The 26,499-nt window shown below is 49.6% G+C and overlaps 3 protein-coding genes across 11 annotated transcripts in view; 2 read left to right on the top strand and 1 right to left on the bottom strand.

The window, feature by feature from the left end:
• The window catches only part of Fut11 (fucosyltransferase 11), a 30,602-nt gene extending 10,731 nt beyond the window's left edge, over positions 1-19,871 (top strand). Inside the window, exon 4 of the mRNA XM_048801875.1 lies at positions 19,846-19,871. The gene's annotated coding sequence lies outside the window, so the exon portion shown is untranslated. The remainder of the gene's footprint in view (positions 1-19,845) is intronic.
• Positions 882-16,404, top strand: Zswim8 (zinc finger SWIM-type containing 8). Of its 5 annotated transcripts, none has more exons than XM_048801866.1 (26): positions 882-963; positions 2,997-3,150; positions 3,398-3,492; positions 4,069-4,241; positions 4,415-4,522; positions 4,651-4,732; positions 4,865-4,985; positions 5,750-5,951; positions 6,092-6,267; positions 6,625-7,618; positions 8,498-8,629; positions 8,771-8,950; positions 9,054-9,237; positions 9,443-9,541; positions 10,457-10,581; positions 11,017-11,257; positions 11,355-11,513; positions 11,619-11,847; positions 12,022-12,311; positions 12,462-12,685; positions 13,885-14,373; positions 14,625-14,784; positions 14,908-15,084; positions 15,234-15,353; positions 15,683-15,793; positions 15,927-16,404. In XM_048801866.1, the coding sequence occupies exons 1-26, from the start codon at positions 957-959 to the stop codon at positions 16,385-16,387; spliced, it is 5,493 nt and encodes a 1,830-aa protein (XP_048657823.1). In that variant the 5' UTR covers positions 882-956; the 3' UTR covers positions 16,388-16,404. The 5 variants fall into 5 exon arrangements, with proteins under 5 accessions (XP_048657823.1, XP_015360062.2, XP_048657822.1 ...); XM_015504576.2 differs by having other exon boundaries at positions 15,615-15,793; XM_048801865.1 differs by having other exon boundaries at positions 14,625-14,808.
• Ndst2 (N-deacetylase and N-sulfotransferase 2) lies at positions 16,527-26,499 on the bottom strand. Of its 5 annotated transcripts, none has more exons than XM_015504623.2 (14): positions 26,157-26,499; positions 21,284-22,628; positions 20,988-21,075; positions 20,532-20,686; positions 20,161-20,346; positions 19,643-19,771; positions 19,330-19,512; positions 19,145-19,241; positions 18,394-18,517; positions 18,117-18,291; positions 17,751-17,921; positions 17,541-17,650; positions 17,242-17,344; positions 16,527-17,142 (listed from the first exon to the last, which is right to left on the bottom strand). In XM_015504623.2, exons 2-14 carry the CDS (start codon positions 22,286-22,288, stop codon positions 17,017-17,019), a joined length of 2,652 nt encoding a protein of 883 aa, XP_015360109.1. In that variant the 5' UTR covers positions 22,289-22,628; positions 26,157-26,499; the 3' UTR covers positions 16,527-17,016. The 5 variants fall into 5 exon arrangements, with proteins under 5 accessions (XP_015360109.1, XP_015360110.1, XP_048657831.1 ...); XM_015504624.2 differs by having other exon boundaries at positions 20,161-20,271; XM_048801874.1 differs by lacking the exon at positions 21,284-22,628.

Below are 26,499 nucleotides of genomic sequence, written 5' to 3'. Positions count from 1 at the left end.
AATAAATAAAAGAATTCCTGGACTCAAAGGCCTCACTGACAAAAAGAAAAACCATTTCCTGAAATCAAATGCCTTCTTTCCTGGGGTTTCCCCAGTTAGACCCATACAAGTCTGGGGAATTGCAAGCTTCTGGACTACAATTCCCAGAAGCTGATGCGGCCCCAGGGCCTATCCCGAGTTAGGCCAATACCTCCGACCAATGGTTCCTGTGCCATCTCTTGACATCCTACGCTTCCCGACATGCACAGCCGCTGTTTATTCCTTCGGGACTTTATGGACACCAAGTTATTGCTAGAATCTGTAGTCGTTTAATATATCGTTGGGGACTGGTTTCCTCTTATGGTGTGTGACGGTAGGCTCGAGGAAAAAAAAGCAGGAAATGTAGCAGTTAAACAAACATGTCAGCCAGGCGTAGTGGCACATGCCTGCAATCCTAGCGACTCGGAAGGCTAAGGCAGGAGAATCTCAAGTTCGAAGCTAGCCTCCGCAATTTAGCGAGATCCTCAGCAACCTTATGATACCCTGCCTCAACAAAAGGGTGGGCTGGGGATGTAACTCAGTGGTAAGCGCCCCGGGTTCTATCTCAGGCACTAAATACAAACAAACATGTCTCCTACACCCGCCCGTATGGGGTCCAGTTCAAGAGCGCGAGGGCGGAAGTGGTGATGGCCGGCGCGGCCGGAAGTTCAGATCAGCTGATGGGGGAGGCGGCTCCGCAGCCGCCTAGAGGCCCCGGCCGCCCAGCGCTTCGTCCGGGCCCTGAGTCTCGGAGACTGGGCACAACCCCTGTTCGTACCTCGCTGTTGGGCGAGGCCTGGTCCCGTGTCTCTCAGGCTTGGGATCTTCGCCCGGCACGGCCGCCCTGAGCACCCCGGCCACCNGGATGGCGCAAACAGTCGGCGGGGCCCAATTCCCCCACTGGCGGCGGTGGAGGAGGTGGTAGTGGCGGTACCAGAATGAGAGGTGAGGGTGCACGGGGTGGGGTGGGGGGAGGGGAGCGGACAGGCTCTGTTTGGGCCTTGCTTGGGAGCTGTCCGGGACTGGGAGCTGTCCCAACCTTAGGATTGCTTTCAGGAGTCGCTTTTCCGGCCCTCCGGAGGTGGGCTGACTTCTCCATGCAAGTGTGTGTGTGTGTGTGTGTGAGAGAGAGAGAGAGAGAGAGAGAGATGCGTTGTGGCAGGGAATCCTGGGTTGGACAGAAAGATCTTTTGTCGTTCCTTTGCCTTAAAGATGGAGTAAGGGGGAGGAATCCGATCTCTGATTTGGGAATACTCAACTGAGGTCAGCCTTTAGAAAACCAGAAGGTAGAAGGGAATGTGGTTAAGGGTTGGATTGTGAAGAAGTGACCACTTGAGGTGTGTCACTCCATTGCAAAGTGCTTTAGGAAGCTTCTTGCTTCAGGCTGTTGATCTCTCATCTCAACTGCTCCAAGAGGGGATCATCCCACCTAGAAGAAAGTGGAGGTGAACTGGCCTATGAGAAGAGACTCCATAGTTCATGGGGTTATATCAGAGTTTTGCTGCTGGCCATATGGAACATCTGTCAGAAGCCAAGGCTGGGACCTGTTGAATGGGAGCCTTAGATTTCCATATCAGGGCCTAGTCAAGAATGTGGATAATTGTCTCTGAGCTCTCTTTATGAAACATTTTCTTGCTTTATTCTTTCATTCTTGGATCTTTCTGAGAAATAAGTGATTAGTGCTGTGAAGAATTTTGCTTTATTTAGAGGGGATGGAAAGGAAGAAAGTAAAGATAAGAAACTCCACAGGCTCAGGACTCATCACATCCTTTCCCTGCCTTACTCACAGCAGTTTTTGCCCTGGACCTCAGCAGTTGAGGGGTTTAATTTGTGTGAGCCTATGCAGGTCATTCCAAGAGTTCTGTTTTCCAAGCTGCCCTGTAGAGATTTTTGGTGCTCTTTTGGAATGGAGTGAAATGTACATGTGTCACTTTTTAGGAGTGGGCACAAGTGGTAGTATTCAACCTCAGTTTAAGAGAAAGCACATGCTTGTGTGTACACATGCATGCGTGCGCACACAGACACAGATCCTAAGCAGTTTCACTGTGGGTCTTCTATGGTTTCCCTGATTCTTTCATATTTGCATGTGTGGGTGGCCTTGGGTCTTAAGAGCTCCCATTCTCTGGGGAAGTAACTAAAGTCATAGTAGCGAACATTTTCAACATTGGTATCATCTTGAACAGGTTAAAATCTGGAAAAGTGTGTCATTCCCATCCACCCCCTCAACCCAATCCATGGCTACTTTCAGTGGCTTATTTTTGTAAAAGTGTTTATGTTTTTAAAAAAGGATTCTTTTCAGTTCTGAGATTTTCGGATCCATCTTCTAATCTGGCTAGTCATTTGATGAAGTGTGCAGCCTGTTTTAATATTACTTGTTTTGACTAAAGCAGTGTGGAGAACCTTCTTGAATGGTAACTCCATCCTGCTCCTGGTGATTCCAGGAGTAGCAGCTAAGTCCCCTTGAGATACCTGTCTTTCCACCAGGGCTTCCATTGTGGGAGGTCAGAGGTTAGGTCAGCTTCTTGGTTCTTGAGGTCCCTGCTTAACTTTTCTGGCTTATCTTCTCTTCTTAAATAGGTGGCTGTTTTAGAGAAAAAGGGATAGAGAACAGGCAATCAGAATTAAGAATGCCAAAGGAGAGAAATTCACAATGTAATATGAATCTGAACTGCTTTGGGTATGTAGGAAATATGATGCCAAGCCCAACGAACACATCTGTCTGGCCAGGAGTTTCCTGAATCTCCCTTGTATCTTCTTTTCTGAGCCTGAAATAGCAGGCTATAGACTGGGGACTGCCCAGCTCCCCTTTCCCAGAGGAAGTTTTTAGGGTTAATGTCCCCTTACAAGAGGGTTCATGGGATTTCCATCCAGGACTCCCTTTTCTTTCATATTGAAGATAGGGCCCAGGATGGTGCCAAGTGATTATGGCCCTTTTCATTTCCTCTTCAATTCCCCTACCCCAACTTTTGTTTCCAAAGATGGACTGGTAATCCCATTGGTGGAGCTATCAGCAAAGCAGGTGGCATTTCACATCCCGTTTGAAGTGGTGGAGAAAGTTTACCCTCCAGTGCCTGAGCAACTCCAGCTCCGAATTGCTTTTTGGAGCTTCCCTGAGAATGAAGAGGACATTCGGTAAGGACAGAGGACTGATGGTGGGGAGTGGGGTCCTGATATCCCACACTGTCTTCTGGGCTTTCTACAAAACAAAGGAGATATTGTATTTGGGGATGTAATGAGAAAAATCCAGTAGAGAAGGGAGTGCCTGGGATTTCCTCCAAAAAAGAGTGACAATGAGGAGAAAGTACTTAGGGCATTGTGGTCTCTGATAGGGTCTGTGAAAGGTTATTTGTTGTGTTGTGGCCTCGTCTCTTCCCTTCAGACTGTATTCGTGCTTGGCCAATGGCAGTGCAGATGAGTTCCAGCGAGGGGATCAGCTGTTCCGCATGAGGGCTGTAAAGGATCCACTGCAGATAGGTAAGGGTCCCATCACGCCTGTGGCAGCTTTGCTCCCCCATTCACCTGTTATGAATTAAAGACCCATTGCAGCCAGTTACGGTGATGCACACCAATAATCCAAGCAGCTTGGGAGGCTGAGGCAGGAGGATTGTGAGTTCAAAGCCAGTCTCAGCAACGGCGAGGCACTAATCAACTCAGTGAGACCCTGTCTCTAAATAAAATAGAAAGTAGGGCTGGGGATGTGGCTCAGTGGTTGAGTGCTCCTGAGTTCAATCCCCAGTACCTCCCACTACCCCCATCAAAAAAAACAAACAAACAAAAAACAAAGACCCAGGGGCTGGGGTTGTGGCTCAGTGGTAGAGCGCTCGCTTAGCATGTGAGAGGCCCTGGGTTCTATCCTCAGCACCTCATTAAAATAAATAAATTAATTAATTAAATAAAGGTATTATGTCTAACAAAAAAAAAAATCTTTAAAAAAAACAACAACAAAAAAAAACGAAGACCCATTGCAGAAACTCTGGAGCATGTTGTCTGAATAACTACGGGGCCAAGGTTCAGAGCAGAGATCCCTGATTGTGCCATTATTTTTCCTAGGATTCCACCTGAGTGCTACAGTGGTGCCACCTCAGATGGTTCCTCCAAAGGGGGCCTACAACGTGGCTGTGATGTTTGACCGCTGCCGGGTCACTTCCTGCAGCTGTACCTGTGGGGCTGGGGCCAAATGGTGTACTCACGTCGTGGCACTCTGTCTCTTCCGCATCCACAACGTGAGGCCCTCCCAATTTATCCTGGCCCTATCCTACGCTCCATTTCCCCCTTCTCTGCTGCATGCCTGGCCACAATGTGAGCCCCCTTGCCTCCCCTGTTCTGCCTGCCTGTCCTCTGTTCCCCTTCAGCAAAAGGCTTTTCTTAAATCGCTCTCTTTCTGGGTCCCCTTTAGGCTTCTGCAGTCTGCCTGCGTGCCCCAGTCTCAGAGTCCCTATCTAGACTGCAGAGGGACCAGCTGCAGAAGTTTGCTCAGTATCTCATCAGTGAGCTCCCTCAGCAGGTGAGTGAGGTTGTCATGCCCTTCCACAATTAGCTGCATATCCTCATATCAGCCTTACTGTTAGGCCCAGATGACTCCTTGGGTTCATCTACACTTTATTCTTTCTACCTTTGTGTCTTTCTCCTCAGATCCTCCCTACAGCTCAGCGTCTCCTGGATGAACTCCTCTCCTCCCAGTCAACAGCCATTAATACAGTGTGTGGAGCCCCAGGTAAGTGTAGTGAGAAAGAAGGGCAGTAGGAAGAAAGTAGGCTGATAATACAGAGTGCTGCTTGCTAAGGCTTACTATTGTCAGGAAAGTCCAGGCCCCTATCAGTAGGTGACTGACTGCCTGTCATCCCAGATCCCACAGCAGGGCCCTCAGCTTCGGACCAGAGCACTTGGTATTTGGATGAGTCAACACTGACCGACAATATCAAGAAGACGTTGCACAAGTTCTGTGGTCCCTCTCCTGTGGTCTTCAGGTAAATTGGATCTCTGCGTATTGAGTCTGTGGTTGCTGGGGTACATCCTTTAGGCTGTTGGCAGATCCTTTTTTTTTTTTTTTTAATGAGGATTGAACCCAGGGCCTTGCACATGCTAGGCGAATGCTCTACTACTGAGCCACAACCCCTGCTCCTTTGTTTTATTAATGCTTGTGTTCCCTACCTTCTCTTTGCACTGGTGTGGTGCCTGGCACACAAATGTCATTGACCAATCACTGGATGATGATGATCTTGTATAGTCACAGAGTGGTAGAATAAGGGTCATTTTTCTTCCTTTGACAGATGAGAAAGTTCTAGATTTTTTTTATGGTCATCCCATTCCCCGTCTACTCTGTATTTGGGGTCAGAACCTCTTTTTTTTTTTTTTTGGTACTATGGATTGAACTGAGGGCTTAACCACTGACCCACATTCCCAGCCTTTTTTATATTTTATTTAGAGACAGATTCTCACTGAGTTGCTTAGTACTTCGCTAAGTTGTAAGGCTGGCTTTGAGTTTGCAATCCTCCTGCCTCAGCCTCTTGAACTGCTGGGATTTAGGTGTACGCCACCGTGCCTGTACTGAACCTCTTTTGGGTCAAAGCCCTATTGATTTTACTCACTTCATTCAGCCCCATCTTAGTTACCATCTTCTGTTCTACTGATTTTTTTTCTTGAGTACTGGGCATTGGATCCAGGGTGTTGTGCATGGTAGTTCTCTGCCACCATGTTAAATACCTGGCCCTCTGCTCCATTAATTTTACAGTGATGTGAACTCCATGTATCTGTCTTCCACGGAGCCTCCAGCTGCTGCTGAATGGGCATGTCTGCTGCGCCCTCTGAGAGGTCGTGAGCCAGAGGGCGTCTGGAACCTGCTTAGCATTGTGCGGGAGATGTTCAAGCGGAGGGATAGCAATGCTGCCCCCTTGCTGGAAATCCTTACTGACCAGTGCCTCACCTACGAACAGGTAATTCCCCAGAGTTGGAGAACTCCATGGTAGTTCTTTAGCTTCCCAGCTTCATTCTCCTTTTTCTGACAAGGACACCAGGGAGAGCTGCTCTGACTTTTTGAGCTATAGGTACATCTCACACCCCTCTTTGTCTCCAGATAACAGGTTGGTGGTACAGTGTGCGTACCTCAGCCTCACACAGCAGTGCCAGTGGACACACAGGCCGTAGCAATGGGCAGTCAGAAGTGGCAGCTCATGCATGTGCCAGCATGTGTGACGAGATGGTCACACTATGGAGACTGGCTGTGCTGGACCCTGCCCTCAGCCCCCAGCGGTGAGTCTCCCTATAAACTTCCCATAGCATTAACTAGGCCAATCCAAGACAAACTGAGCCCTCATTTTCTTGTACATGGGGATGTGCCATTATTCTCATCCTAGGGAAATGGGAGTGCACAGCCCAAGAATTACTAGGGATTTATGGTTCTATTTTCTGAAGGACTTTTCTCCTCCTCTCCCCAAAAAGCATCCCTTTTCCAAAATTTCTGTGTCCGAGGGCTGGCTCAAGAAGTGTTTCCCCCCTATCCTTTCCCTATGCCTTTTTGGGGCATATACCTACTTCATCCCTTTTTCCCTTCTTAGTGCAGACTGCTGGGTTGTTCCCCCAGCAGCCTCCTGCCCTTTGTTCCCACAGCCGCCGGGAACTGTGTGCACAGTTGCGCCAGTGGCAACTGAAGGTGATTGAGAATGTAAAGCGCGGACAGCACAAGAAGACCCTAGAGCGGCTCTTTCCTGGCTTCCGACCTGCAGTGGAAGCCTGCTACTTTAACTGGGAAGAGGCCTACCCACTTCCTGGTGTCACTTACAGCGGCACTGACCGGAAGCTAGCCCTGTGCTGGGCCCGAGCCTTGCCTCCACGTCCAGGAGTCTCCCGTTCTGGGGGCCTGGAAGAATCCCGGGACAGGCCTCGACCTCTTCCTACTGAACTAGCTGTGCGGCCCAAGGAGCCTGGGCCCAAGCGCAAGGGATTGGGTGAGGGGGTTCCCTCCTCACAGCGGGGTCCCCGCCGCCTCTCAGCTGAAGGGGGAGATAAGTCTTTGCATAAGTTGGGTTCAGGCGGGGGCAAAGCCAAGGCACTGGGTGGGGCTGGCAGTGGGGGCAAGGGCTCAGCAGGCAGTGGGAGCAAGCGACGGCTGAGCAGTGAGGACAGCTCCCTGGAGCCAGATCTGGCAGAGATGAGCCTGGATGACAGCAGCCTGGCCCTGGGTGCAGAGGCCAGCACCTTTGGTGGATTCCTAGAAAGCCCTCCACCCTGTCCTACCCCTGGTGTCTCCCGAGGCCCATCCACCTTCCTTCCTGAGCCCCCAGATACTTATGAGGAAGATGGTGGCGTGTACTTCTCAGAAGGGCCTGAGCTTCCCACAGCCTCTGCTGGTCCCCCCAGCCTACTACCTGGGGAGGTCTGTACCCGGGATGACCTCCCTTCTACAGATGAGAGTGGCAATGGGCTTCCCAAAACCAAAGAGGCAGCCCCTGCCATTGGAGAGGAGGATGATGACTACCAGGCATATTACCTGAATGCCCAGGATGGGGCTGGGGGCGAGGAGGAGAAGGCCGAGGGCGGGGCTGGGGAGGAGCACGACCTGTTTGCTGGGCTGAAGCCACTGGAACAGGAGAGCCGCATGGAGGTGAGGGGACTGAGGGAGGGAGGAGTGGGTGCTTCTTAGTCACTGCTGGGAGGGGCTCCCTGGCTCTATTTGGAAGTGTCAGGACTATTGGCATAACTTAGAATCCCAAAGCAGGCTCCTGACATCCCCATCTGCCATCTATTCTCTTCAGTGTTTCTGCATTGATTTTTTTTTTCCACTAAAATGTTTGATTGTGTCACTCTGCTACTTAAAATCCACTGCCCTTAAGGATAAAAATGAGGGTCCTTGGGCTGGGGTTGTGGCTTGCCTAGCACATGTGAGGGCCTGGGTTTGATTCTCAGCACTGCATATAAATAAATAAAGTAAAGATCTATTGACAACTTACAAAAAAAAATGAGGGTCCTTGGCATGACCTGTGAGGTTCCACTTGGTCTGATCTTTTCCAACTTCTCTGGCTTTGCCTGGCTATTCTGTCCCTTATCTTCCATGCAGCCAACCCATTCCTAAGCCTGCTGTGCCCCTTCTTGCCTCCATACTTTTGTACAGATTATCATTTCTGCCTGGAATGCTCTCTCCTCACCTGTCTGATCAGCTCCTGTTCTTTCTTCAGGTCTCAGAGACCTTAAAGACCATCACCTCTGGATAGTCCTTCCTTCTACTACCCCTCTGCCCCAGTCCCAGTGAGCACACTACTCAGTTGTCCCCCTCTTGACCTTTGCCAGTAGTACTGCTGGCACCACACTAGTTGTATGCTCATGTCTGTCTCTCTAACCAAACTGAGCTCATAGTATACCTGAGACCAGCATAGGGCCTAGCATATAGCAAGTGCTCAAGAAATGTATGCTACATGAGTGAGCATGATGTCATGCCTATGCAAGTTGACACTTCAACCCATCTGGTCCCATGTCCTCTCTCTAGGTGTTATTTGCCTGTGCTGAGGCCCTGCACGCTCATGGTTATAGCAGTGAGGCCTCCCGTCTCACTGTGGAGCTTGCCCAAGACCTGTTAGCCAACCCACCTGACCTCAAGGTAGAGCCGCCCCCTGCTAAGGTGAGAGAGACCCCTCTCCTTTACCTGTCTGGCCCCCACTTTCTCCTAACCTCCCATGCCCCACCCCAAGTGAGATCCCGTTCCTACCTTCATGGGGTGAGTCAGATTCATCTGCCTGCTTCCTTATGCTTCTCTATGTAGGGCAAGAAGAATAAAGTATCCACAAGCCGTCAGACCTGGGTGGCTACCAACACCCTGACCAAGGCAGCCTTCCTGTTGACAGTGCTAAGTGAGCGTCCAGAACACCACAATCTGGCCTTCCGAGTTGGCATGTTTGCCTTGGAGCTACAGCGGCCCCCAGCTTCTACCAAGGCCTTGGAGGTCAGAGTTTCTGTCTGAGCCTTGTACCTTGTTCTCCTCAGATCCTTGCATCTCGCTTTCCATTGAGGCATAGGAGGTATGAGCCCCTTATGTGTGCCCTCAGGTGAAGCTGGCATACCAGGAGTCAGAGGTGGCTGCCTTGCTCAAGAAAATTCCTTTGGGTCCCAGTGAGATGAGTACCATGCGCTGCCGGGCAGAGGAGCTTCGGGAGGGGACACTCTGTGACTATCGGCCTGTGTTGCCTCTCATGTTGGCCAGTTTCATCTTTGATGTGCTCTGTGCTCCAGGTACAGTGCCTGCTCCTACAGTAAGTGGGAAAATGGGGAAGGGGACGCCTTCTGTATGGAAAAGCCAAGAGCCCCAAGGCTCTGACTGAATTACCTTTAGGACCCATTAGGCAGGTTTGTGGGTAAGTCTGGGATGATGAGCATCTCGGGTTCCCTTGCATTCTTGGTACTTCTGTCTGCCTGACTTACCCCAACTTTTATCCAGTGGTTTCTCCCACGGGTTCCCGGCCCCCAAGTCGCAACTGGAGCAATGAGCTGCCTGGAGATGAGGAGCTAGGATTTGAAGCAGCAGTTGCTGCCTTGGGTGAGTCTGTCAGTGTTTTGAGTATATCCATGAGCTAAGCCTTGCCCAGGCCTTAACTGTTATGAAATCGCATCCTCTTCCTGAGGGGTGTCTGATAATGGGAAAGTCAGGATAATTTGTGTGAGCCAACTAATGCCTATGAGACAATCAGGAATATAGGGCAAAAATGTGTGTGTGAATTATGGGTGTTCTAAGGGCAACAAAACAAAAATCTAGGGAAAAGACCTTAGGGAAGTGACAGAACATGGAATGTAAGTTAAAAGATCAGTAACTTCTAGACAGGGGAGCACCACAAATAAAGATTCAGTTATAGCCAGGTGCCATGGTGGCACCCTATATTCTAGCTGCTCAGGAGATTGAGGCAGGAAGATCACTTGAGCTCAGAAGTTTGAGGCAACATAACAAGACCCCATATCAAAAAACAAATATATACAGAGGTGCAGTCAAATCTTTGTGCAAGTGAGGAGCCCACTTCCCTAAAGTGATAGGTACGGGGCTGGGGATGTGGCTCAAGTGGTAGCGCGCTTGCCTGGCATGCGCGCGGCGCTGGGTTCGATCCTCAGCACCACATACAAATGAGGATGTTGTGTCTGCCGAAAACTAAAAAATAAATATTAAAAATTTCTTCTCTCTCTCTCTCTAAAATAAATAAATAAATAAAGAAAGAAAGAAAGAAAGAAAGAAAGTGATAGGTACATGCTAGGTGGATAGGGTGGGCTAGGTTAAAGGTCTTAAAAAAGCAAACAGAGCTTCAATTGAATATGATATACAGCGGGGACCTTTTACCATGTGATTTGGTTGGGCCAAAAAGAACCCCTTATTTCACATGTTGGTGGTTGGGGAATCCTGGCCTATTTGCCTTTGCTGTCTTGGGAGTTATGACTACTCTTAATTTCCATGAGGCTCTCCTCACAGGGATGAAGACAACAGTGAGCGAGGCAGAACATCCCCTCCTATGTGAAGGCACACGTCGGGAGAAGGGTGACCTGGCATTAGCACTCATGATCACTTATAAGGACGACCAGGCCAAGCTCAAGAAGGTAAGGGACTGAGGTACTGGGCTTTTGACAGACAGGGAGTGAGCAAATATCACCACCTTTCTCAGGAGTTTCCAGTACTATTCTGGAAAGTACTATTCTGCCCATAGGAGGTAAGTAGGGAATCTTGGGAACTTCTCATAGAGAACAAGAGACCAATGGTTCTTATAGGTGTGCTTGGGCATGAGGTGGAAGAAGAGAAGCAGAGAGCATAAAGTCATTCATTCATTTATATCAATATTTATTGAATATCAGTATATTCAGTTCTGAGGTAAGTGTTACAGAAGATACCAAGACATGTAAGCTGGGAGGTTATCCTGTAGCTATAACTTGGGGAAGTCCTCCTGAGGAGGTAGCATTAGGCTGCTTCAAGGAGAAAGGAAGGTAATAGAAATCAGGAGATAAAGGGCATCCTGTCACTGCTTCTTTGTCCTCTAGATCTTAGATAAACTCTTGGATCGAGAGAGCCAGACGCATAAGCCACAGACGCTGAGCTCATTCTACTCATCTAGCCGCCCAGCTACAGCCAACCAGAGGTCTCCTTCAAAGCACGGGGGCCCATCTGCCCCAGGGGCCCTGCAGCCACTGACCTCAGGCTCGGCAGGGCCTGCTCAGCCAGGGAATGTGGCAGGGGCTGGGCCAGGCCCTGCTGAGGGATTCACAGAGAAGAATGTGCCTGGTGAGGTGGGGGCACTGGGCAGGGGAATGAATGGTATATAGCCATATTTGGGTACCCTTTCCTGGACTCATCCCAACTTCCTGTTTTCCCCACCTAGAAAGTTCCCCTCATTCCCCATGTGAGGGTCTCCCATCTGAGGCAGCTTTGACCCCAAGGCCAGAGGGAAAGGTTCCAAGCCGCCTGGCACTTGGCAGTCGTGGAGGCTACAATGGACGGGGCTGGGGCTCCCCAGGGCGGCCCAAGAAGAAGCATACAGGTAGGACAGCCCATAGAATGACATGGAGAGGAGGATATACCTGAAGTTGGAGTTTGACTTCAGGGACTCCTATTTCTGAGACTGACTTGTCTTGGGGGATGTTAGGCATGGCTAGCATCGACAGCAGTGCCCCTGAAACAACATCGGATAGTTCCCCCACCTTAAGCCGGAGGCCACTTCGAGGGGGCTGGGCCCCCACCTCCTGGGGTCGAGGACAAGACAGTGACAGCATTAGCAGCTCTTCCTCGGATTCCCTGGGCTCCTCATCCTCCAGTGGAAGTCGCCGGGCCAGTGCCAGTGGAGGGGCCCGCACAAAGACAGTTGAAGTTGGCAGGTCAGTTGGAAGAAATACCTATCTCCCCTAACCTGGACTACCCTCAGAGCTACATCCCTAGTGTAATCCAACCATTGTCCCTAACCTCCTCCCTTGCCCTGGTCCTTCTCAACCTACCTGGACACTCATTTCAAAGAAACCCCATCCCCGTCCCTACCCCATTGCCCCCTTTAGGTACAAGGGCCGCCGCCCAGAGAGTCATGCCCCCCATGTACCCAATCAGCCGTCAGAGGCAGCTGCACACTTCTACTTCGAGCTGGCGAAGACAGTGCTGATCAAGGCAGGGGGCAACAGCAGCACTTCCATTTTCACACATCCATCTTCCTCAGGGGGCCACCAGGGTCCTCACCGCAACCTGCACCTTTGCGCCTTCGAGATTGGGCTTTATGCCCTTGGCCTGCACAACTTTGTTTCTCCCAACTGGCTGTCACGTACCTATTCTTCTCACGTCTCCTGGATTACAGGTAAATCTAATGTCCTGATTTGGGTATAGGAGTGGGGTTAACTGGTGGAGACAAGAGCCTTAACTTTGGGGTAATACTGATTTAAAGAGAGACATCATCCCTACACTCCAGTGGTGCCCACACTAACCCCACTGTGCTCTTTCCCTGAAGGGCAGGCAATGGAGATTGGCAGTGCAGCCCTGACTATACTGGTAGAATGCTGGGATGGGCATCTGACACCCCCTGAGGTTGCATCCCTGGCTGACAGAGCATCACGGGCACGAGACTCCAATATGGTGCGGGCAGCGGCAGAGCTGGCCTTAAGCTGTCTGCCTCATGCCCATGCATTGAACCCCAATGAAATCCAGCGGGCTCTGGTGCAGTGCAAGGAGCAGGTATTTCTAAAGGCAATCTGGGGACCTGGGCAGGAATGTTGGGCATGGGGAAATGTGAAGGACCCTTTTTTTTTTTTTTTTTTTGAAAAGGGGTCTTGAGGCTGGGGCTGGGGCTGAGCATTAGTACACTTGCCTGGCATGTGTGAGGCACTGGGTTCGATTCTCAGCACTGTCTATCAATAACTAAAAAAAAATTTAAAAAAGAGTTATGACTACTGTTATGACTACTCTTTTAGAAGAGTAGTCATAAGAAAATGGGTCTTGAAGTTGTGCAGGCTGGCTCAGAACTTGTGATCCTCTTATCTTAGCCTCCCTTGTGTCTGGGACTATAGGTGTGTTGCCAAGCCTAAATGGAGGAACCAGTTCTTGATTCCTATCTTCAAGAGTTAACAGAGTAGGGCTGGAGATATAGCTCAGTTGGTAGAGTACTTGCCTCACATGCACAGGTCCCTGGGTTCAATCCCCAGCACCACAAAGAAAAAAAAAAAGAGGGTTCACAGAGTATCCAGTTTGTCCTTTTATATTGACATTTTAACATTTCAGGTTGAATATTCTTTATCTGAAATGCCTGGAACCACAAGTGTTTCAGATTTTAGATTTTGGAATATTTGCCTATACATAATGAGATATCTTGAGGATGAGAGCCAAGTCTAAACATGAAATTTGTTTCATACACCTTATACACGTAGCCAGAAGGTAATCTCACAATATTTTAAACAATTTTGTGCATGAAACCAAATTTCACGGTGAGAAATTTTCCATGTTTGGCATCAGGTTGGTGCTCAGAAAGTCTTAGATTTGGGAATTTAGGAATGCTCAATCTGTAATATACTTTCATACCTATCATATCCTAAGGTTAGGATTATTCCTATTTTACTGTTAAGGAAATAGAGGCTTGTAGTTTAGAGACCAAGATGGTTACTCAGAATGGAAAACTTGGGGAAGACCTCAGAGAGAGAATGAGATATGGATGGGGAGGGGTGATTACATTAGTTTGGAACTGGGACTATTATCTGGGTCTTGACTTCTATTGGTCAGCAAGTATTTGTTCAGCATCTGAAGCAGTAACTGAGCATTGACCCTGACCTCTGATGCCTACCCACAACCAGCTAACTCAGAGGGAGCCATTGGAATGTCATCTGACAACATTCCTGGGATAAAGTCTTTCCCACTTAACACTCTGTGCCCCTCCCTTCCAGGATAACCTGATGTTGGAGAAGGCCTGCATGGCAGTGGAAGAGGCGGCTAAGGGTGGGGGCGTGTACCCCGAAGTATTGTTTGAGGTTGCTCACCAGTGGTTCTGGCTATATGAGCAAACAGCAGGTGGCTCATCCACAGCCCGTGAGGGGGCTACAAGCTGTAGTGCCACTGGGATCAGGGCAGCTGGGGAGGCTGGGCGGGGGCTGCCTGAGGGCAGGGGGGGCCCAGGGACTGAACCTGTTACAGTGGCGGCAGCAGCAGTGACAGCAGCAGCCACAGTGGTTCCAGTCATTTCAGTGGGGTCCAGTTTATATCCAGGTCCAGGACTGGGGCATGGTCACTCTCCTGGCCTGCACCCCTATACTGCTTTACAGCCCCACCTGCCCTGTAGCCCTCAGTACCTCACCCACCCAGCTCACCCTGCCCATCCCATGCCTCATATGCCCCGGCCTGCCGTCTTCCCTGTGCCCAGCTCTGCATACCCACAGGTGAGACCAGTATCCTGCTGTGTTCAGGGTGGGACATGTGGAAACACACTGGGAGTTCATGGAGGGTTGGTTGGAGTGGGGTAGTACTCTGGGAATATAATAATACTTCCAAAAGTCCTGACGAGGTGGTGGGAATCTGGAGGACCCAGCCTAAGATAAGTGTAGGGATACCCATTTGCAGGGTGAAGGGGCAGAGCTATATCCTACTATATAACTTGATATCTTCCTTCTCTTTCTCCCCCTGCCTCTAGGGTGTGCATCCTGCATTCCTGGGGGCTCAGTACCCTTACTCAGTGACACCTCCCTCACTTGCTGCCACTGCTGTGTCTTTCCCTGTCCCTTCCATGGCACCCATCACAGTCCATCCCTACCACACAGAGCCAGGGCTCCCACTGCCCACCAGTGTGGCCTGTGAGTTGTGGGGACAGGGAACAGGTGAATGGAGGGGAGGCACAGTGGACAGGGGAGGTAGGGTGGGAGTCTTCTCTGTCCCTCTTTGTGCTAGGTCTCACATGGTTTTCATTCTACCCTTAGTGAGCAGTGTCCATCCAGCATCCACATTTCCAGCCATCCAGGGTGCCTCACTGCCTGCCCTGACCACACAGCCCAGCCCTTTGGTTAGTGGGGGCTTTCCACCACCTGAGGAGGAGACGCATAGTCAACCTGTCAATCCACACAGCCTGCACCACCTGCATGCTGCCTACCGTGTTGGTGAGAGGAGGTTCCTTTCTGTACTCCTTCAGTGGACCCCTTCTACTAGCTCTTAATTTGCTTATTATGAGGTCAAATATGGGATCAGATATTGGGGTAGAGGGTAATAATAGGATGCACCCTACTATGTGCTCACCCTTATCTCTCAGGAATGCTGGCACTAGAGATGCTGGGTCGCCGGGCACACAACGATCACCCCAACAACTTCTCCCGCTCCCCCCCTTACACTGATGATGTCAAATGGTTGCTGGGGCTGGCAGCAAAGCTGGGTAACACCTCCCCTCCCCAGGACCATTGTCCCCCCGACCTGCTCCCTCCACCTTCCTATCCCAGACCTCCTTCCTAGCTCTTGCTCAGAGTTGAGGCCTTGGTCGGGTATGTGTGCGTGCGCGGGGGGTGGAGGGTTACCTCAGCTCCTAGGGTGGAGGGAGGCTCTCTGCCAGGCCAGACCAGAGCTGAGATATGTAAGTTGGGTCCCTAGGGCAGAGGTGGCCACCCCCGTCTCATGCCCCTCCCCCCCTGCCCCCCAGGAGTGAACTACGTGCACCAGTTCTGTGTGGGGGCAGCCAAGGGGGTGCTGAGCCCGTTTGTGCTGCAGGAGATCGTCATGGAGACGCTGCAGCGGCTGAGCCCCGCTCATGCCCACAACCATCTGCGTGCCCCGGCCTTCCACCAACTGGTGCAGCGCTGCCAGCAGGCATACATGCAGGTGACAATCCAGGAAGTACAGGGCAGGGTGGAGTACCTCCTGGGTAGTTATGGACCAGAGTGCTTAGTGTATAAGGGAGGAGGGGTGTGGTTCTGTGCTTTGTACCAAGGCTCACCCTACACACGTCCTTCAGTACATCCACCACCGCTTGATTCACCTGACCCCTGCCGACTACGACGACTTTGTGAATGCGATCCGCAGTGCCCGCAGCGCCTTCTGCCTGACACCCATGGGCATGATGCAGTTCAACGACATCCTACAGAACCTCAAGCGCAGCAAACAGACCAAGGAGCTGTGGCAGCGGGTCTCACTCGAGATGACCACCTTCTCTCCCTGAGTCTGGCACCCTTAGGGCCCTATACAGGGACACAGGCCCATGGCTATGGGGGTCCCTCACATAGAGGGAGTGAATCTTGGTTGGACAGATCATCTCCACTCAGTTCCCTGGTAGCCCAGACTGGCAGCTGCTCTTGGGCTGTAGCTTGGGGCCAAGATGTCTCAGACCCTAGAAACTTAGGGCTTGGGGAGACGGTCCTGTCTGGGAGGGGGCGTTGGGTGGCCTATGGTATTTATTTGGCATTTATAAATATATAAGCTCCTTTTTTACTCTAGTGTGCCTGGGCCTTTCCCTTCTTTTCCTCTATGTGCTGCTGCTATACCTTGAGCCAGGGGGAAAACAGATCTGATATTTGCTTTATTCTAGTTTTTTCACTTCAGTGAGGTAGACGAAACAGAAAAATAAGGATGTTTATTACGGACATTTCTAGCCCACAGCTTGGGCTTATACTCAGCTCTAAGAGCCACTGTACGACCTCATCCCCATTCAATGTGAATGACTTAGGGAGGCCGGGCCCCACGTAGATCCACTGCCTGACTAAAGGGGCCTCAATAAAAGGTCCCTCTCTTAGCCAGGTATAGATAGATATACTGCTGGGACTGCAGAGGAAAATCATTGGATTAATATGTTACATTCCTCTACACCTTGTCTGGACCCTCTTATTTCTCCCACCTCCCAATTTCATGGGTCAAAGGTACCTAGTACCATGACATGGGGTACCAAGTAAAGCCTCACTATCAGGCCCCAGAGCTATGGGAAAGAGATGCCCTTCCTTCTCAGCCATCGCAGGCCTCGGGGGGCCACTGAGGTAGAAGGGGGAGGGGTCAGGCCACTCTTATTCCCCTTGTGGGCCCTGCTTTTTGCTGGTAATGGAAGGCTGGGAACATCAGCCCAGACTGGAACGCTGCAGTTCTTCCCGAAGCCACGAGGGTACTGCCTGTCCAAGCCGGTTCAGCAGCTTCGACAGCTCCAAGTTATGGTTTCGGAAAAAATCCGTAAGGAAAAGGCGGGACTGACAGGAGAAAAATGAAGGGAGACACAAATAGTAAGGACCAGGATGGAATCAGACCCTAGAGTTGGAACAGGACTATCCTTCCCAGACTTTACTTACCTCAGTGTCCATATCTGGGTACCTCCGGCCTTTGCTTTTGCCTAGACATCGAGTTTTACCACCTTCAAGTCCCTGGCACCAAAATCCCTTATCTTCATCAAACCTACTCAACAGAAAAAGGACATTTGGTGGCAGGAAGAAAAGAAATTCAAGCCCCATAAATGTGTACTACCCCTCCCAGTCCACAAGGACACATTTCTCTTTGCGAAACAGGGTAAACCCATGTTTTCCAAATAGATGTGATCAGCCTGCTTCCCCACTTCACCCAGAGATTCCTCCCCTGAGTCATGCTCTCCTACCTGAGGGTCCGTGTGTAGTTCAGAAAGGGCGTGATACCCAGGAACTTCTGGATGCTCTCCATTGAGGCTGCAGGATTGGTACGCAGCTCTTGCCCATCCACAATCAGCAGCTAAAGGGATAGGGATGTGGTTCCCTCTAGATTCCTAAGAAGCCTCTAGGCTGAAGGGAAGGTGGACCCCAATGAGGGAGGGATCTTGGGGGGATTGTACCTGTCCAGAGGGGTAGTAAGTCAGCCAGCGTTGTAGATGGGTGGAATAATAGCCAGGGACAAGACAGCGGTTCTGCAGAGAGCGAAGTACCAGAGGGGCCTGGGAGGAAGCTGAAATCACCTGGTAGAAGGTATAGTTCAGAGCAACTGGGTCTCCGTGTGCACGCTGGTGCTAAAGGACAAGGAAGGGAAGGGACAGGTGATTATCAGAATTATTTTGTCCTTATTCTTGGTCTGGTGAAAGTACAGGCACCCCCTCCCTAAGGTACTAGTTGTTTCCCTACCCTCATTCTTTTTTCTCTAGTAATCACCAGTCCCACACCCACCTTCTCCTTAAGCCCCAATGTGTCCCTAGCTTCAGCCAGACCTGGTACCAGGAGTAGGCCCTGTCAGCAGGATTGGTGAGCACAGTGATGATCTTGGCTCTTGGAAGGAGGGCAGCCCCCCGCCGTGGTACAACCTCTGAATCAAAGTAGGTGGCACTTTTTTCAAACAGGAAGTCAGTGCTGGCATTAGAAGGAACAGGGAAGAAGTCCATATACCTAGGAAGCAGCAGAGGAAAGGCCCAGAGTGAAAAAAAACAGATGTCTGCTGGGAGAAGGAACTGTTTCTCTGAGAAACATTCAAAGCAGTCTCAGTCTCACCAGTCAATACCCTTGTGGTAATTAGGGCCATTGAAGAACTGAATCTCCTCAAAGGTGCTTGGGCTAGGGAAGCTGCTAGTCACAGCTGGGTGCAGGCTCAGGAAGAAGTGAATAGCTGTGGTCCCTAAATAGGAGAGAAGGACCAGGCCATTGTTGAAAAGACACCAGCTGAACAGCATGAGTTTGAAGGAAGTAAGAAAACAACCACTCTGGATAGTAAAACTCCCTTTGATCCAGCTATTGTGAGAGAAAATGACCTGTGAAAGGCCCAGGAAAGGGTTAAAACAGTGCACTCAGTCTTGATTGTAATATCAGAATCACTGTGGATCTTTTTAAACCTCTACACATGTGCCTGGGGTGTAGCTCAGTGGTAGAGCACTTGCCTAGCATGAGTAAGGCCCTAGATTCAATCCCCAGCACTGCAAAATACCAGAAAACATACAAAGAAACTAAACAAACTCTACAGATGATTCTGATATACAAACCAAGGTTAAGAATCCTTGTTGGGCTGGGGTTGTGGCTCAGCGATAGAGCAAGTGCAAAGCCCTGGGTTCAAATCCTCAGCACCACATAAAAATAAATAAATAAAATAGAAGCATCATGTTCAACTACACCTAAAAATAAAATTAAAAAACAAAAAAGAATCCTTGTTGCAGGAGTTTGGATTAAGGAGGAGTGGATACGAGAAAGGAATTCCTTGCAAAAGGAGTCTTTAAGGTAGAGCAAGAAAAGTTGGCTAAGGAAGGTTTACCTGTCTTCTGGGGTCCCACAATGAGGAATTTGGGGAGCCGATCACAGGTTTTCTCCTTGGACCAGATATCTTTGTGCCTCTTGTCATCACAGGGATTCTGAAGGCAAGGCCAAGATTCTGATAAGGCCTAATTTCCTAAGTCCCCATCCCATTATGTCTCTAGTCAGCCTGAGCTCCACCCTTACCTGCCAAAGGGGACTTCTCTCCTGGGGGAAAAGTTCAAAGTACTTTTGTGCAAGAGGGACTGGAGGAAGGGTCTGTAGGCGCAGCCGTGTCCAGCATTGGAGGAAGCGCACCAGGCTCTCAAAGGTGTACAGGCCCAACCGGTCATTTCCGTAATTGGACAAATGGGTCATAAAGATGCTGATCTGCAAGGGGGTGCCTGCATGTCAGATCTGGAAGCCTACCCCACCTCAGAATCAGCGTTGGTGAGTAAAGGTCCCAGCCTGCAAACACTTTGGCTGTCCAATCTTCTAGCCCTTCCTCTCAGCACCCTACCGGATTAAGTAGCACTGTCAGAAAGAGCTCTCCTCCTCGGATGCTCCGGTCTAGTTCACGAGAGCCTCCAGGATATTCATTATAGAAGATTGTGTGAGTGAAGAGACCACATGTCTGCCGGGGCAGCACCTGCAAGGAAAAGAAACAAGGATAGATGAAGTTTGAAAAGTAGAATTTTTTTTTTTTAAATATTTATTTTTTAGTTTTCGGCGGACACAACATCTTTGTATGTGGTGTTGAGGATCAAACCCGGGCTGCACGCATGCCAGGCAAGCACGCTACTGCTTGAGCCACATCCCCAGCCCTGAAAAGTAGAATTTGAAATAGATGAAGGATAAAAGACCTGAGGCCCTGGGGTTCCCTGGATTTATAGAGGGCTCAGTCTGAAATTAAAGCAATAAAGCACTTACTATGTGCAGTGTTTTTTTTAAATGATTTTTACCCCCTATATATGGATGAACTAGTAGGTAAAACTGTAAGACAATGCAGATTGGAGGCTAAGTGTGGGAGTTCCTCACCATGATGCCGTTGTGAATAAAGCCACGGCGGTAGCGGGCAGGACGGAGATGGGGATACTCCTCGGTACTGGTCACCTGGATGCCCCACACAGATTTCCAGGCCTCATAGAGCTGCGTGTGGATGGGGTACACGCCCGAGTGGTGAGGGGCCACAGCATACCCCAGATCCGTGGGAATCCCATGCTCCTGGGAATGGTATAGACTCTCACCAGGACCTGGTGAGGTTTGGGGAGTAGAGGGTAAAGAGGGTGGGGATGCCTCCATAGAAAGAAAACTGAAAATGGTAGGGAAAGGGTGACCCATTGGGGGAAGGTTAAAAAGGAAGCATTACCTCTGGGAGAAAGTATGGGGAAGAGATTCAAGGGTCTCACCAAAGCAAACTGTTTGTTGAGCCTCATCTGGTCAGCCAGCACGGAGCGATTGTGGAACAGGTGTGGCTGCATGTGGCTCCACATGTGGGGGAACCACCAGAACTCTTTGCGGTGCTTCAGCAGCATGTCGTCCCCTGCATCCTCCTCCTCTGTCCCTATGACCACACACTGACCACTGACCACAGCCAGTCAGACTGAGTACTCTTGTAACAAACACTGACCACCTTCCACCCTTGGGATATTATGACCCTCTGCCCACCCAAGATTTTCTATTTATCCACTGTCAACTTGATCTCCAGCTATTCACGCTAAATTCATGGCTATCACAAGCTCCTCACAGTGATCTGACCCCAAACCTCACCCCTTTTATCCAACTTGTCTGCCCAGGGAGATAAACAGTGAAGGGACAGATCAAACTAAGACTGATGTGCTGAAGGAGCAGGGGAGTAAGCTTACCAGTATGGTAGAACTTGCCCGAGAAGCCCAGGTTGAAGGTGAAGTTGGGGACTAAAGTCCTGAGTTTGTTCTGGGTGGTCAAGAGAGCCTGGGAAGAGTAATAGGAACATGACATAAATGGAAAGAGTAATCAGGACCCAGCAGATTGAAGAGATACATGAGCAGCAGTATTCTTCCTTGTCTGGAAAGGGCAGGAAACATTCTTGTGACAAACTCAGAACCAAGGCAGGGAGTCCGATAGGCCAGAGTTTGAACCGTTTCTAAAAAAAAAATTGTAAGGAAAAATAAAGACTGACCTCAACATCAGCCACCTTCATGCGGGTACCTTCTTTGCCCACAAAGATATCATCAATGTCTACTAAGATATAGCGGTCAAGGTCCAGGCAGAGGCGCTTGCCAGTGAGGTATGCAACAGCATCAACGAAGACAAGTTTGTGGAGCCAAAATGAAAGGCCATGGCCAAAGAACACCCGCTGGATGCCATCATGAAGCCCCAGGTCCTGTACCACAGTGGGAAGTCGAGCCCGACGAGGCACTGGTCCTAGCACAGGGGGTTCAGCTGGCCGAAGGCTGGCAAGAAGCACTGGTTCATATGTGCTGTGATTGGATTGGAAGATGGTCCAGTCATCACCAGGCAGCGGCCCAGGTTCCAGGCGGCTAGGGCGAGTGAGATGTAGCAGAGGGGCAGAAGGATTCACTTGGTAGTCGCGTAGTCCCAAGTTTGAATGTAAAAAAAGGGGAAAGCCCTTGAGTTGAGCACTCAGTAGGCTGTGCTCATGGGCTCGGAAAAAGCCAATGATGCCCACACCATACTCCACACAGTATCGATCTAGCAGTTCCCGACTCCAGGCATCCAGGTTAACATACTTGAGCAGGTTCTCATAAATTACCAAGACATAGCGGCCATGGGTATGATCAGTCAATGTGGGCATATCCCCTCGACCAGGTGCCAACTCAGTGCTATAACGAAAACGACTAGACTCCAAGATGGCCACAATCTCCTGACCCAGTTGTGAGTATGCACTCTCCACAAACACAAGGACCACTGGTTCGGTTCGAGCTGTTTCTGGAGGCCTGGGCATTCGAGGAGGGACTGGAGGCCGTGCAAGGCCAGGGGCAGCTGCCCCACTACTGCTGCAGTCTCCCAAGGGCAGGGGCAGGGGTTCCTTAGCCTTGGGGCTGGTGGATACATAGTAAGCCAGGAAGCCCATGGAGCCCAGGCTGAAAGCAATCAGCAGCAGTATGAGGCGGTGCAGTTCTAGCTGCCGAGCTGGGCGTACCACCTTCCACAGCTGAAGCATGGCGGGGGAAATGAGGGAGAGATGGGAACCACCACAGGGGATGGGAGGTAGGAGTTCTATAGTCTGGAACTGTCTTGAGAGGATAAAAGGATAGGAAAATAAGGGAAAGGGATTCCCTCAGGGTCAGCTCCCTGAAAAGGTGAGTCAAGTTCACTTAGTAAAGGGTAGGGGAGGTAGAAGGAACAGTAGGGGGTAACTGGACAGAGTCTACTGGTCTCAAGTCACCATGGCCCCCTGGCCCATGGCTTCAGGCTGCAAATCTAGCCAGGCTCCACTTTTGGCTCTGGCGGAGCTCCTCACATCAGAATGTCTGTAAAGTTCACAATCTTGGCCCCACTATCTGTAAGACAGAGAAATCAATGTGTTACTTCTCCCTTTAAACTATATTAATCTATTCTTTTCAAAGCCAGCCTCAGCAATGGTGACTCGGTGAGACCCTGTCTCTAAATAAAATACAAATAAGGGCTGGGGATTTGGCTCAGTGATCAAGTGCTCCTGAGTTCGATCCCCAGTACCAAAAAAAAAATCCATTCTCCTTACCCTTACCTCATTTCTCTTACCTCCTGTTCACTGGATGATTTACTTTCCAAAAGGAAAAAAAAAAAAGAAAGAAAGAAAGAAAGGAAAAAAGCTTCTATAAAAGAACACAAGTGGAGCACTATACCTTAGCTTCACAACTTGTAAGGAAATGAATTCTCCCATCTACAAGAGGCCAAACAGCCTAGGAGATTGAAAATGGGCCTGTTCTGAAAGGAGTTCTCAACCCATGACCGAACAGTTGGCCAACGAGCAAAAGTTCTGTTCTTTCTGTGAGGAAGGGACTGAAAGTCCCAGAAGTCCCATGCCCCAACGAACTATCAGATAAAAGGAAACTCATGAGTCTGTTAATCTTCTGTATCAATCAAACCCATCATCATAGCCAACAGCACTAACGAACTTGCAATCATATGGACACTATAGTGGGGGAACTCAAAGAGAAAAGAGATGGTGCTAAGCATTCTATTAATCTACTTTTCAAGTTAATTAACTTGGAGACTATGAGACTCTCTTTTCCACTGCTTGTGAAAAATTTCCCACCTCTGGCCCTTTACCTCACCTGTGTCAGAGTAAGAAGAGATAAAAATGGAGCCCCAGAGCAGGCATGTCACTAGAACCTGAGAAAAGCCAAAAAGCTGAGACTAGAGTCTCTCTCCCTGTCCTTTCCAATTCTCCTTTCTAACATGGTACTATATCCCCATTCCTGAATAGCTCAGAAGGGTCTCTGAACTAGCCTGGAGAGACATGAAGGGTAGATGCAGTTACAAAAACATAACAAACCGGGGCTCGGGTTGTGGCTCAGTGGTAAGGCACTTGCCTAGCTTGCATGAGACACTGGGTTTCATCCAAGCACCACATAAAATAAATAAATGAAATGAAGGTATTGTGTCCATTTACAACTAAAAAAAACCCCAAAAAACAAAACAACAACAACAAATAAAAACAATAAACCAACAAACAAAAAATCTGAATGGGAGATAAGAGAGTAACAGGAGGTTAAGTCATAATATGGCAATGAAAATGAGTAAGGGCAGCATGATCTGAAAACACAGTTTTAAGGAGATATAATTTGGGGGACTTCTTATCAGATTGCTTCTGGAAGCTTTACAGTCACTCTCTTCACCTTCACCACTCCCAGTAAAGCTTTTGGTTAGTAATCCCTCTCTATCATCCATTCCAATTCATACACCCTAGAGGTGAATAGGTAGAGACAGGGTCCTTCAGAATTGAGAGAGCTGTTTATAAAGAGTTCAGCTTGTTTTGAACAACCAATAATAAAAAATAAAAAAAAATAAAAAAAAATAATAAAGAGTTCAGCTTTGGGGCTAGGGTTGTAGCTCAGTGGTAGAGCACTTGCCTAGCATGTGTGAGGCACTGGGTTCAATTCTCAGCACCGCATATAAATAAATAAATAAAGGTCCATTGACAACTGAAAAAATATTTAAAAAAAAAAAAGTGTTCAGCTTTGGCCTGGGTAAAATTAATAAAGAGAGCTGGGAGGGAGGAGAAAAACTGTGATGGGGGACTAGGGATGTAGATCAGTGGCAAAATGTGTTTGGCATGATAAGGCCCTAGGTTAAATCTCTAAGTACCAAAAAAGAATTTTAAAAAAGGTCATGGAGGGCTGGGGTTGTGGCTCAGCGGTACAGCATTTGCCATGTACATGTGAAGCCCTGGTTCAATTCTCAGCACCATATAAAACAAAATAAAACAAAACAAAACAAAAATTTAAAAAAAGGTCATGGAAAGGGGTGAATCCTAAGAATCAGAGAAATTCTTAGGGAAAACAGTAGTGAATAGAAGTCATTGGGGGCAAGTTGATGTTAATAACACATGTTAATAACAGTTTATTTATTTATTTATTTTTGTAGTATGGAGATTGAACCCAGGGCCCAATGCATGTTAGACAAGCACTCTACCACTGAGCTATATCCCCAACCCTTTTTTGAGACATGGTTTCACTAAGTTGCTGAGGCTGAACTCAAACTTGTGATCCCTCCTGCCTCAGCCTTCTGAGTAGCTGGGATTTCAGGCACATGTCATCATGTTCAGCTCAGTTAATATCTGTTGCAAGCTTACTACCTGCCAGAGATTTTCCTGAGAGTTTTACCTATACAGATAGTCCCCAAACTAGAATGTTTCAACTTGCAATGGTGTACAAATGACAAGCATTCAGTATAAACATAATCTGACTTTTGGGATTGTTTTGTTATGGTTCTGGGGAATGAACCTGGGGTCTCATGCATCCCCAGCCCAAAGAATTTTGAATTTTGATCCTTTCCTGAGCTAGTGGATATGGAGTATAATACTCTTTTTTAATGCTATATAGGGGCAGTGGCTGTGACCGGTTCTCATACAGCTATGTAATCAGAAGGTTAAACAAATGATACTTTACAGTATACTGTACTGCTAAGCTATCTGTAGGTTTGGTGTATTAAATGCATTTTTGATGTAGGTATCTTCAACTTAAGATGAGTTTTTCAGGATGTAACCTCATGGTAAATTTAGGAGCATCTGTAGTTAATACTCACACCAGCCCTAAGAAGGAGGGAAGAAGTAAGTAGTATTATTTCCATTTTACATGACTAATTTGAAGCCCAGAGAAGCTTAGTAACCTGCCCAGGACCAAACAGCTGTCAGTGGAGAAACTGGAATTCAGTCAGGCATGTCAAGTTTCAGAGCCCATGCGGTTAACCACTGCATCTTTAGCTTCATGACTGGAAGAAGCACTAATATTTGGGGAAGAAGTGACGAGAGACCTACTAGGGTGAGGCAATGAACACTGGAAGAAGAACATGGGGGAGATGTGTGTGTAGCAATAGGTTTCTGAGGAGGAGAAACCAAGGGGTCATCAGGTCCCAACACTAACAGGCCCGGGAAGCCTTGGGGGTGTGGGCCCTGTCCCGGGAGACAAGCAGAGCAGATGCTGTGGAGGAAAGGGAACCGAATGGGATCCGAGGCTCACGGAGGGGGGACCCTGTTGGGGGGAATACGGGGTCACAGGTGGAGATGAGGGCACGGATGGGGGGCATTAAGAGGCGACGCGGGGGTGACATCGAGGCAGGTACTGGGCTGTAAGAGCCCGAGGGGACGGACCCCTGTACTGGAGGTGGGGGGCGACCTGAGGCGAAGAAGGCAACTCCGAGGAAAGATAGTGGAAAGGACTCAGGGCGAGGGGCGAGGAGGGCCGCACTGAAGGGCCGCCCAGGACGACCCAGCGGGTGGTTATGGTGGCAACACTCAAGGGAAGTCTGTGAGGAACTGAGGGTGACCGGGTTGGGGGGGGGCACACTCTGAATGTGGGAGGTTGTTCTCCTCAAGGGCGGCTCACCCGGCGGAGTGGGCGGCGTCCCCGCGGTCCCCGGGCTCCGCCGCTTCCCGGGGCTGCCCGGCTTCCCTGCTCTCCGGGCCTCCGGCCGCGTCGCGGCGGCTCCGCCATCTCCGAGCGAACGCTCTACCGCAGCCGGGCTCAACCACCCCTTCCACCTGGGGGAGGCGGCGCGCTGCCTCTCTTTTCACCCACTCGGGTCGCGACAGCTCCGAGCCAGGCAGTCGCGCGACCGAGGCGCGAGGAACCCAAATAGTCCTCCGGTGTGCTCAGCCCGAGCCGCGGTCTAGGAGTCGCCAGGCTCCGCGCCCAGGCCGCAGAAGCGTACCCCCTACACCCCAAACGG

Source organism: Marmota marmota, unplaced genomic scaffold (assembly GCF_001458135.2).
Source record: "Marmota marmota marmota unplaced genomic scaffold, marMar, whole genome shotgun sequence".
NCBI classification, from domain to species: Eukaryota; Metazoa; Chordata; class Mammalia; order Rodentia; family Sciuridae; genus Marmota; species Marmota marmota.
The sequence above is the reverse complement of the archived record's forward strand: the minus strand, read 5'-3'. Positions and strand labels throughout refer to the sequence as shown.